This window comes from Gymnoscopelus braueri (assembly GCF_963280865.1).
Source record: "Gymnoscopelus braueri genome assembly, chromosome: 13".
Classification (NCBI taxonomy): domain Eukaryota; kingdom Metazoa; phylum Chordata; class Actinopteri; order Myctophiformes; family Myctophidae; genus Gymnoscopelus; species Gymnoscopelus braueri.
Window position 1 is genome coordinate 27,685,142 of NC_137615.1, and position 12,695 is coordinate 27,697,836.

Sequence of the window (12,695 nt, forward strand, 5' to 3'; positions counted from 1 at the left end):
GTGTGTGCGTGCGTATGCAGGCCGTTTCGCCCGTCCCTCTCCTCCTTCTCAAGAGTCAGCTCCACCCTGAAGCCGGTGCAGGTGTTGTCGTTGCTAGGCGACAGCCTATTAAAGGACATCAGCATGGTGGGAGGCAATGACAGCGGAGTCTTCGTCTCATCTGTCCAATCAGGCTCCTGCAGCGAGCAGGCGGGGCTACAAGCGGGACATCACCTCCTATTGGTGAGTAAAGCCCGTTTCATACTTCGTCACACGACGGTGTCGCACAAAAATAGCAGACTTACAAGCGCTATTTTCAACATGTGACATCATCATGCGACATAGCATAAATTGGCCTTTCAATGGAGTAAACATTTATTGGCAAATTATTTTAGTACTTATTTTTTTCCATTTTTACCCTGGCATCCCTATTTTGGGTATGTCATTATAGAATAAATCTATATTATATTTAAAAAAGCTTGAGTTTTTAGATCTGATATTTTCACTATTTTCAAAATATGTGGTGGTTAAAATTTGCATTTACTGCAGTTGTATACCCGAGACAAAGAAGTCAATTGCAAAAAATATCACCACTGTTACAGTAGGTTTGTGCAGGATACTATTGCTGGTGAATGTACACTACTACAGTATGTACCTGTGTTTCAATCACCTGTTCTTCACTGTGATTGGTTGACCAGCTGGAGGGGTGCATACGTGGGGAGAACCAAAGCATTTCATTGGATACTAGTACTCAGGAAGAAGTCCATTGGACTCTGCAGCATTGCACGGGACCAGTGCAGTTGCACTACCGAGCCAACTTTGACTGTAAGATTAATACTCAGTTTAATTTACATTGTTTTATTAAAATCATGTACCTGTTAAATTGAATCTGTGTGTATTTGTATATGTCTGCGTACCATCTATACTTGATTAACCTATATGCATTTAATTATATATGTATATATGTATATATATATATATATATATATATATATATATATATATATATATATATATATATATATATATATATATATATATATATATATATATATGCACGCACGCACGCACACACACACACACACACACACACACACACACACACACACACACACACACACACACACACACACACACACACACACACACACACACACACACACACACACACACACACACACACACACTGTATGCCTTTGTGTACTGTATTTGTGAATAATGTTTATTTGTATACGTGTGTGTGTGTGTGTGTGTGTGTGTGTGTGTTTGTATGCCCCCAGGCTACCGTCGTCTCCAGAGGGACTTATTGGACGGCACGATAGCGTCCGGCGACTCTTTCTACATCCGGGTCAACCTTAACATTTCCGGCCAATCAGACTGCTGCTCTCTGAGCGTGCTCTGTGATGACGTGGTCCACGTCCTGGACACCAGGCACCAGGGCCGCTGTGAGTGGCTGTGTGCCCGCGTTGACCCTTTCACCAGCTCAGACCTGGCCGACCGCGGCACTTTACCCAGTAACTCACGGTACAAAGACTTATTTTGAGCGTTATTAAATTAAATCAGTGATTCTCCACCGGTGGTCCGGGGACCACTGGTGGGCCGTGGGGGTATTGAAAGTATTCCTAGATACAGTATATGATAATATAACATATATGTTAAAATATTTCATGTTATTTATTCTTTACAACTTTGAAAATTGTGTTTTCATTGTGATACCGATAAATAGGAACTTAATGTTAGTTCCATTGATCCAAGCCAGAACACTAAAATATAGGTCAAAACATTTAAGTTCCTTACCTTTGTAGTGGGCTGACATCCAAGTGAGAGAATCAGGTGAACTTAAGAAGAATCCAAGGCACTCGGTTCAGTTGAGTTTAAAAAGCCTTTATTTTGTCATGGCTTGGCAAAGTTAAAAAAAGGGAAGTAACTTAAATGTTTTGACCTACAACTGAACCCTCTCCAAAGAGCACGGACCCACACAGCACTTCCTTGTCTCTTAATTCAACTCAAATAAACATGCTCTGAAAATGCACACGGCCCAGCCATCTGCCCACTTTACCGTGTTAAGTTGTCAGATGGGTGGGAACCACTGAATTAAATAATGGATGGAAAGACATTTTTTGTACGTTTCCATATCACAATGGGAAGAGACAGAACTGCACGGAGCGTGTGGCTCATCCATCAGTGCAGCAGTGGTTTAGCAAGCATATGCAGTACCTTAGAAAGTTACACAATACACATACTGTATGTGGAAGACTGCCTAGTGACTAAACATAACAGTAGTTGCAAGATAGCAGTAGAATGAACTAATGACCTCAGCCTTGTACTGATGCATGATTCAATCAGCAGCATGCTTCTACTATTGCTAAAGAGCAACTAAATTCAAGCGGTGGAATTTGCCAAATCAAGCCTAGGCTGGGGTTACCATGGCAATCAATTGGCTCATTTGGGCCACAGCCAGAGCCTTTTCTGGCGGTGCTGGCTATCCGACCGTCTCGACGCCGGGCACTGCACTCCCTCGGAATTTGAAGTCGGGTGGTTGAACGGTTCTCGAGATACGTGGATTACAGACGTACATACATACAGAGATTCGGTGCATTTATTGTAAGATAGCAGATCTACAAGCTCATAGCGCTGCACTCAGTGCCACGCTATGAGCTTGTATATCTGCTATTTTTGAATAGCCAAAGAAATCTAAAAAGATACAGATGCTTTCCCGGTCTTAACGTGTTAAAAAATGTTGAGAATCACTGATATTATGCTGCAGGTATTATGATGTGGGGACATTTGCCGGTGTGAATTGATTTGTTTTTGGGCGTGTGTGTGTGTGCTTGCGTGTGTCTTCAGGGCCCAGCAGCTGCTTCTGGTGAAGATTCAGAAGTTACTGTATCGAGGAGGACGAGAGGAGAGCGAAAGTCATCGCAGCCTCACAGTCAGTTACATTCCGTCCAAAACTATCCTTTGATCTGTTCTCTTCTCCTCAAACGGCCATCTCATGTGTGTCATTCTGCTTTATTTGTACACATTACACACACACACACACGTCGACATTCTACTCTCAATGCTAGATCATCTAAAGCTGTGGTTCTCAACCTGGGACCAGGGGGATCCCCACAGGGTTTTGGGGGAGTCCCCAGATGACAGTGAAGTGACAATTTAAGGACTTTTAAGACCTTTTTAATACCTCAGAAGGGAAAGAAAGAAAATAAATAAGACCATTACTGCATCAAACCATTACTGCATCAACAAACTATGCTATAAAAACTGGTCAAACTTTGGCCAAATTGTCAAATAATATACTGTAAGAAGATCGCCGCTTGTAGATCTGCTATTTATCTGTGGAACCAAGTCAAACAAAATGGAATGCCTCAACATTCCAAGTGCTTATCCAAGGTCCCCAGTTCAAATATGATTCTTATGGGGGATCCCCAGTCAAAAGATGATTATTATGGGGGGTCACTGCCTGAAAAGGCATGTTTATGACCTGTCCTGGTCTGTTTTTGTCTGGACAGAACTCCTTACAACCAGAGGACGGCAGTCATGTAGCAGATCCTAAAGCCAGCCCACGCATGTCCAGAGCCAGTGTCTTCATCACACAGATACTACAGGTAACACACACACGCGCACACGCACACGCACGCACACGCACACGCACACACACACACAGACACACACACACACACACACACACACACACACACACACACACACACACACACACACACACACACACACACAGTACCCTAACCCATACAGTATACATACACACACGCACAGGAAATGTACCTATAAAGAGTTCTATTGATCTGAATATCATGTCATCATGTGTGTGTTGGTGTGTAGTTTGTCAGCAGGGTGGATCATAAGTACAAGAGAATGAACAGCAGTGAGCGAGTGCGGATCGTCAACGCGGGGAACGCGTCTCTACCCAGACAAGGCTTGGAGACTCTCAGACCAGAGGGTGAGACAGAACGCTAAACCATATCTGTAACTAGAAAAAATATTTCATTCTTCTGTCACAAAATTACAAACTTCTTTAGTAGAACAAATATTTCTTTGAGATATTACATGTGATATTACAAGTGTGTGTGTGTGTGTGTGTGTGTGTGTGTGTGTGTGTGTGTGTGTGTGTGTGTGTGTGTGCGTGCGTGTGTGGGTGTGCGTGCGTGCGTGCGTGCATGTGAGTGTGCGCAGTGGTGGAAAGTAACTAAGTACATTTACTTAAGTACTGTACTTAAGTACAATTTTGAGGTATATAATACTTGAGTATTTACAATTTCCAATACTTTTACTTATACTCCACTACATCTCAGAGGCAAATATTGTACTTTTACTCCACTACATTTATTTGAAAACTATAGTTACTAGTTACTTTTCAAATACAAATTATGATGTAAAGAAACATACATTACCCACTTTAACCCTATTTTATACCTAGGCTATTTGAAAATAGCCGATCTACAAGCTCACAACGCGTCGCATCGCGACGCGTTGTGAGCTTGTAGATCTGCTATTTTCAAATATTTAGTACTTTTACTTTTGGTACTTTAAGTACATTTTGATGCCAATACTTTTGTACTTTTACTGAAGTAATTTCTTATTCTGGACTTTTACTTGTAACAGAGTATTTTTACATTGCAGTATTGGTACTTTTACTTAAGAAACAAAGAATTTGCATATGTGTGTTTGAATCTTTGAATCGTTACGAGTAATGCCCTCACCTCACATTCTGCATACAATGTCTGACTTATTATGATGTTGTGATCAGACGCTGCAGACCCAGACAGTGATGTGAGCAGAAGTCTCAGTTTAATACCCTACAGTCCTGTCACCCCCCAACGCACCCAGAGGAAGAGACCGGTCCTTTTCACGCCCGCCACCATGGCCAAAACCGTTATCCAGAAAATACTCAATATGGGGGGAGCCATGGACTTCAATATCTGCAAACCAGGTCTGTGGGTCACTGTGTGGTTGTTTGTATGTACAGTATGTGTGCACTATAGGGCTTTCACCAACGAGTAGTTATTTTTTATATTTTTTTAATGCCATAGCAATGTCCCATCTTACTATTATTATTATCCTCCTGACTTAATTTTTATCAAAAGGGGGGTCAAAAGTATGCCCAATAAAAGCCTATTATTGGGCAATGGGGATCCTTGGAGACGCTACTGTGGTGCTGTGCTGCTGTGCCAGAAGCGCTTCCCTTAAAACGCCATAAAAATAAGGGCAGGAGGATAATAATAATAGTAATATAGTAGTAGGATGGCATTAAAACAATTTTTATTTTATTCTTTTTATTTTTTGTAAAAAAAAATTTAATGTAAATTTCGACTAGTCGACTAGTCGACTACCACTGGGTCAAATTAGTCGACCTGTAAAAATCTCTAGTCGTGAAAGCCCTAGTGTGCACAGTTATATGCATACAGTACATGTGGATGTTGCTGCGTACAGCATAAAGTCCTGAGTGTTCATTTAACTCTGAGTGTGTACAAATGAAACTGGTTACATTTGTTAATTTAACACTGAGGATGTTCTGTGTATGTGTACATATTACAGAATTAGTACATATTGTACATAAGAACAGAACAGAACAGAACAGAACAGAACAGAACAGAACAGAACAGAACAGAACAGAACAGAACAGAACAGAACAGAACAGAACAGAACAGAACAGAACATGAGAAACGAGTGGGCGAGAAATTAGAGAGCTGGAGAGAGATGAGAGAGAGAGGTGAGTTGAATTGAATTGATGGCAGAATCAAAGACAGACAAGAGGGGAGACGACTAAGAGAAGACAATTGGGATTGGGAGATGCCATTGGGATTCAGGTCAGCCATTGTTCGAGTTTAGGTATAAATGGTAAGGAGTGTAACCAGAGAGAAGGCAATACGCAAGAGAGACAAAGATGGCCTAGTTGATAAGCATGACAAAAATAGTGACTTCACTGTGACATCATTGGTGTGGGTGTTGGTGATGAGGATGAGGATGAGGATGAGGATGAGGATGAGGATGAGGATGAGGATGAGGATGAGGATGAGGAGGATGATGGGGGGTGGTGGTGGTTGTGGTACACAGATGGTATCATGGTGGAAGCTGTCCTTGTGTGATCTATTGCTGAGTAATACAGAGATCAAACCTCACGTGTTTACTTGTGTAATGTTGTGTAATGTGTAACTTGTGTAATGTACACCAAGTGTATGTTCACTTCTTGAACCAGATCAGGGGTGCTCTGTAAGACATTGGATCAATTAAGGGACATGGCACACCATTTAAGGCATTATTTTACAGCCTTTTACTGGAATCTCATTCTCTCTCTGAAATATTCATTTACATACTTTTCTTCTCCAGACAAAGCTCTCCCCTCTACTTAGACACACTGTGGCTTGACTAAAATGGAACAATAACATATTGTGTTGCTTTGTATTGTGGAGCACAGGGTCGGGTCAGGATGATATGTGCTGGGTTTTGCTGTTGATTGCTGTTGGTTGAGTTGAGTCGAGTTATGTTGTGTGTTGTGTTGCGTTGTACTGTGTTGAGCTGTGTTGTGTCGAGTCGAGTCGAGTTGTGCTGCGTTGTGTTACGTTGTGTTTAGCTGTGCGTTGTGTTGCCATGTTGTTGTCATGGTGTGTTGACTTATAGTAAGGTACTGTATTGTATGCCAATCTACAGACATTCTAACCAAGGAGGAGTTTAATCTGAAGCAGAATGTTGAGCCCTTCATTCACTACAGAGAGAAACAGGCCAATTTTGAATGCATCACCCGAGAGAACATTGAGGCTGTGGCTGCCAAGGTATGTGTGTGTGTGTGTGTGTGTGTGTGTGTGTGTGTGTGTGTGTGTGTGTGTGTGTGTGTGTGTGTGTGTGTGTGTGTGTGTGTGTGCGCGTGTGCGTGTGCGTGTGCGTGTGCGTGTGCGTGTGCGTGTGCACGCGCGCGCGTGTGTGTGTGTGTGTGTGTGTGTGTGTGTGTGTGTGTGTGAGAGACATTTTTTACATTCCTAAATACGTGCACATCATGCATGAATCATGGTGTTGAATTTCTAGTAAAACAATATTAGCTGTCACTTCTTTAAAAAATATTTCCCAAATGAGAGCTCCACCATGACCAAACACTTACAAAATGATACATGTTACACTGACCATATTCACACAATAGCCAATTCACTCTTAGCAAAATGGCTGCCGTGTGAATATGGTTAATAGAGGACTTTATTCCCCCCCCTGCAGAAATAGATAGAGCTTTTGAAATTAAGTTCTTGGTCACGTATTCCCTTGAACAGGGCAAGCACTGTCTACTGGAAGCTGAGCTTGGCTGCATCAAAGATCTTCTAAGGAGAGATATTTACCCCATCATCATCTACATCAAGATCTGCGAGAAGAATGTGAAGAAGCTACGGTACATTAAAGCACACTGTGCTACTAGAGATGGGCTTTTAAAAATGTGTTCCGATACTACCAAGTAAAAATGAGACCCTGGCCCTTACTGATTATCAAAAACTCTCATTGTGCAAACATTTTGTTAAAGCAATAGTCATCCCCACAATGTTGTCAGAATATTGATATTGAGGTATTTTGTCAAAAGTATTTGATTTTTATCCATATCACCCAACCCTACTATTTTGTTCAATAGACTAGAGATCATTTTTTGTTTAAAAACAAAGTTTAAAAAAACGTTTTTTTGCTGGTTCTTGTCACTGTGAATTACTCCTCACATACAAATACAGTGTACTTAATGGGTTTGTACTTGTATACTCACTCCCTTACCTGCATTGTTCAAACCTTCCAGCAAATACACCATGCACCAACCGCCAAATTTGCAATTTAAGTAGTAAGCATGAACCATAGTCAACAGGGTAAATAGTCACATATGTAGAGTGCAAAGACAACAATGTGGTCAGTGCCACAGCTAACTAGGAAACCAGTTCAACATTGAACCTACAGTAGCATCTGTCCTCAGCCAGGTCCTTTTGACACCAATTACAGAATGAGCTGCTAACCTGCTGTGTATCAGTGTAAGTTAAATATGACATTATCATTTTGATCTTCAAGTTCAGTGCTGATTGTCTCGAAAAGGGAAATCTGGCTTTAGAGTAACAGAATACATGTTCAAAATCAACAAAATGCACTGTACACAGTAAAATCCTCATTATTCATTTAGCTCAGAAAGTGTACTACGAATTACATTTGCACACTCTCAGAGTAACAAATGGATAAATGAACCCAGGATTTTACGGGAACATACAAGACACAGTGCAAGGTACTGCATGCAAACATTATAATGATAATGATAATTACAACAGATCATATAACACGTTAACAATAACAACCGTATATGTGTTGTATTTCCACTCCATAGGATAAACAAAACAAACACATTGCACACATTAAAACAGCATGGAAGAGTAGTAGGTGGTGAATTTAAATGTGTGTGTGTGTGTGTGTGTGTGTGTGTGTGTGTGTGTGTGTGAGTGTAACCTTTTTGGCAAGGACAACAATACTGCAGGGTGTGATAGTGTGTTCAGTGTTTGGTCACACGTTCCTAAACCTTCACACATTACCACGACTCACTGACACACGACTTCCTTCCTGTTTCCTGTCCACACAGGAAACTGCCTCTGCGTGTGGAGTCGGAGGAGGAGTTTCTGAAGCTCTGTCGGTCGAAGGAGAAGGAGCTTGAGGGCGTTCCCTGCCTCTACGCCAGCATCGAACCAGACGCCTGGACAGGAACCGAAGACCTTCTGAAGACCATCAAGGACAGAATACTGGAGGAGCAGAGGAAGGTGGTCTGGGTGGAACAAGACCTGCTGTAGAGAGCGAGAGAGAGAGAGAGAGAGAGAGAGAGAGAGATAGAGAGAGAGAGAGAGAGAGAGAGAGAGAGAGAGAGAGAGAGAGAGAGAGAGAGAGAGAGAGAGAGAGAGAGAGAGAGAGAGAGAGAGAGACAGACATGGATAAACACATACACACATGCATAAAGATGCATGTGCACATATTATACACACATGTGACTGGATAGGCATGTGCAGTATACAGTAGACGCACATTCATGCACAAACACTTCACATCATAAACGTGTGCATATATCTATATGTAATCCTGTAAAAACACATATTTAATGCACACGCTCTTCCTCAGATTTAAACACACGTTGATACTCAAACTGTTATGAGACTAATTCATTACATTCTGTGAAGTACGTTATTCATTTTATTTAGCCAAATAAAAACATTATAGACATAAAGAACCAATTGTATTTTTCTATTTATGTTTAAAAATTTACTTTGTAATCTACAGTTGAAGTATTGATAGTATATTTATTTTACTTGGGACCCAGCTTTAGAATTATACCACGTATGTTGCACTCTGGTGTCATCTAGTGGCAACAGCTTTACATACAGTAGAACAAGAACAGAAGAGAATTTTGACAGTCTACTTTATTTTTGTTATCTTGGCTAGACAAGGGGGGGTGCAAAGGGGAGCTAATGTGTTCTCCTCTGTTTGTTTGTTTGTTTGTTTGTCCGTGGATAATCTTCCAATCCGTTGGACCGATTAGCGGCAAATTTCTTGTGCATGCTGCCAAAGAAGTTCCTCTTTTCACATATTGTGTATATATATATTAAATATTAAACTTTATTTTCATAATAGGGCTCTACAAAAAAAATGGCAAATGAGGTTATCGGGCTCTGATCGGGCGGAAACCTTTTTCGGAAAGCCCAAATTTGTAGTCATGCGTCGTAGATATGTCATAGAATGACGTCACAAGCTGGCCACATTCACAGTCACATCTGGCCTTGATCAAAAAGTATTTGCAAATGTATTCTGTGGTTTGTTTAAACTGAACAATTTGCATGCCAGATGGGTGGGGCAATTCAATCAGTGGCAGAACCTTCATACAGTCACAAAGCAAAGTATTTGAAAGCCAATTTAACATACACACAGATTGTGACAATTTAAATGACTAACTGGATACTGGATTGTGCTGATATGTGTAAAACTAAGACTGGGGACCACCAGGGAGTCCAAATCGACCTTTACAGGTCTGTAACTTTGAGTTTGCACCAAACGGGTCCATTTCAATCGACAACTGATAGAAGGGACCAGTCCAATGACCCAGAGCCCGTCTACACAAATCGTTACATTTTAAGAAATGGGAGGACATTCACACAACTTGTGAGTCACACACAAAGGCACCAGATATCGTCCCTCCCAAGAGCAATTTAGATTGCATGTTATGTAGACAGACGCCAGGTCATTGTAGACCTGGCATCCTATAGTGTGTATAGTTTCAATGTACAGATTATTGCCTTTTTTTTGGAGATTTTACTTTTAGACTGATGATAGGTTCTTGGTTTACCTATGATCCTAGATTACTATTTCTATGCATTTGATGTATTACCTCTTGTTGTCCTTGCTTACTGTAAATCGCTCTGGATTAAGAGCGTCTGCTAAATGCCCAAATTGTAAATAGTAGCATACAAGCTTTACCAGAAGTAATAGAAACGTGTTATTGTTTGATGTGTTTTGAATGATGTTTGATGATTTATTTTATTTTTTTATATTATCTTAGAGCGGTCCTCTTCAATCTGTAAGAAACATCATAATTCATACTGTTATGCAATGATGCTTTATAAAAATGTTTAATGGAAGTTGGTTCCATTTGCACACTCTCAGCGTTAAATGAACACTGATAATTTTAGTGTAGATTGGGGTTGCCAAAGAAAAGTCGTTCATATGTACCCTCTCAGAGTTACAGACCCTTAAGGGTTCCTTTGGACCCCTGGTGGGCCCCGGACCAGATGTTGAGAAACAGTGGATTAAACCAGATACTAACAATTATCTGTAACTAAATACTTAAACCACCACTTATCTGCTTGGCATGGCATGCAGTGACTTCTACAAGGCAGATAGTTTACTGGCTCCACTCCCTGCTTCTATCACACCAGTGGATTAGTGCCAGTGGTGCAAAGTAACTAAGTACATTTACTAAAGTACTGTACTTAAGTACAATGTTGAGTTATTTTTACTTAACTAGAGTATTTACAATTTTTTATACTTTTACTTCATTTCACTTCACCAAATATTATACTTTTACTCCACTACAATTATTTGAAAACGTTAGTTACTAGTTACTTTGCAGGTATAAATCATTATATTATAAAACATACACTAACCACTTTAGCCCTATTTTATATTTAGGCTATTGGTACTTTAAGTATATTTTGATGCCAATACCTTTGTACTTTTACTCAAGTAACATTTTGAACACAGGCCTTTTAGTTGTAGCAGAGTATTTTTATATTGTGGTATTGCTACTTTTACTTTAGTAAAACATCTGAGTACTTCTTCCACCACTGATTAGTGCGAACTGCAAAGTGCCATGACCTGCCTGCTGCCAGCTGTTACATGGTGTGATTAGTAGAGGGAGGGATGGTGACATACATTACAGGGACACTATCAGGGAATAATGCTCCATTTGCAGCCATAAAACTGAGCAATGTGTCTCTGAAATGCCACCGAAGTTGTGCTGAAACATTTGCCACAGTGATTGTCACTGGGATGAAATCTGCGAAAACTGCTACACCCCTTCCTGTTTTGTAGGTGCTACCCTCTTCCGTTGTGCTTACAGCAAAATAGTAGGGTTGGGTGATATGGATAAAAATCAAATACTTTTGACGAAATACCTCAATATCAATATATTCTGACAACGTTGTGGGGATGACTATTGCTTTCACAAAATGTTTGCACAATGAGAGTTTTTGATAATCAGTAATGCCATATAATAACTAAGGGAAATCATAGAACAAGGCAGATTGAACCTTGACCCTTGAACCTTGAACAGGTAGAACCATTTACTAAAACAGTCCGGTAAATTCACAAAATGTCATGACTCTGTAATGCAGCCTTTTAAACCAGGAAAGACAACATTATGCAATATCACAATATTATCCAAACTCCTGGGTCATATCCAGTCTTGTATCATGATATCAATATAACAGTGGTCCTCAAAGTGGGGTCCAGGGACCCTCAGGGTTCCTTGAGGGGGTTCTAAATGGACCCTTACCGGTCTGTAAGTCTGAGCGGGTACAAATGGAACCAAAAGGATCCTTACGGGTCGATTTGGTTCTATTTGTACCCTCTCCGAGTTATGGGGGTCCTTGAAATTAAAGAACCAATGCAATATCATTTCAATTATTGCCCAGACTTACACAATAGTGATATTGAACCTATTCAATCAAGTTGGTTGGTTGTAGGCAGCCATAGACCATATTGGGAGAGCGAGGTCGATGCCTGCCCATTAAATGTCTTACAAGAAATGTAGGAAGACAGAGAAAGCCCAAAACATACTGAAAGGGGAATTTTAATTGAATCAATATGGACTGTATGATAAATATTGTTGTTTCTGTAGCCTATGATAACCATCAACAATTAACTGAAATGCTGAATGCACATAAAAAGCATGATAGTGTCCCTTTTATGTACTGTGTGTTCTTACTACACACATCTGTCACAGTATACTGAGTAAAGCCTGATGTTGTTCCATTTCCTTTGGTGTGTGCCCTTGAGCATGTTTCACAGTCCTCTGCTGAAAGGGAATTTGCCAGATTTAATCTCACTCACACAGTAAATAGATGTCTAACACTGTATTGCTCATTTGCCATCCTCTGACTTCCTGGCATCTGCCACAGAAGTCAGAGGCAAAATCTGATGAAGCTCAAAATCTA

General features: G+C 40.5%; 1 protein-coding gene across 3 annotated transcripts in view; it reads left to right on the plus strand.

Moving 5' to 3' along the window:
- Positions 1 to 10,492, plus strand: part of card11 (caspase recruitment domain family, member 11) — a 33,357-nt gene extending 22,865 nt beyond the window's left edge. For all 3 annotated transcript variants that reach the window (XM_080447747.1, XM_080447749.1, XM_080447748.1), the window contains exons 16-25: positions 21 to 222; positions 678 to 804; positions 1,260 to 1,503; positions 2,827 to 2,911; positions 3,492 to 3,587; positions 3,823 to 3,940; positions 4,748 to 4,930; positions 6,649 to 6,770; positions 7,257 to 7,372; positions 8,582 to 10,492. In XM_080447747.1, coding sequence (XP_080303873.1) covers positions 21 to 222; positions 678 to 804; positions 1,260 to 1,503; positions 2,827 to 2,911; positions 3,492 to 3,587; positions 3,823 to 3,940; positions 4,748 to 4,930; positions 6,649 to 6,770; positions 7,257 to 7,372; positions 8,582 to 8,786 — 1,498 coding nt within the window. In that variant the 3' untranslated portion in view covers positions 8,787 to 10,492. The remainder of the gene's footprint in view (positions 1 to 20; positions 223 to 677; positions 805 to 1,259; positions 1,504 to 2,826; positions 2,912 to 3,491; positions 3,588 to 3,822; positions 3,941 to 4,747; positions 4,931 to 6,648; positions 6,771 to 7,256; positions 7,373 to 8,581) is intronic.
- Positions 10,493 to 12,695: the final 2,203 nt, after the last annotated feature.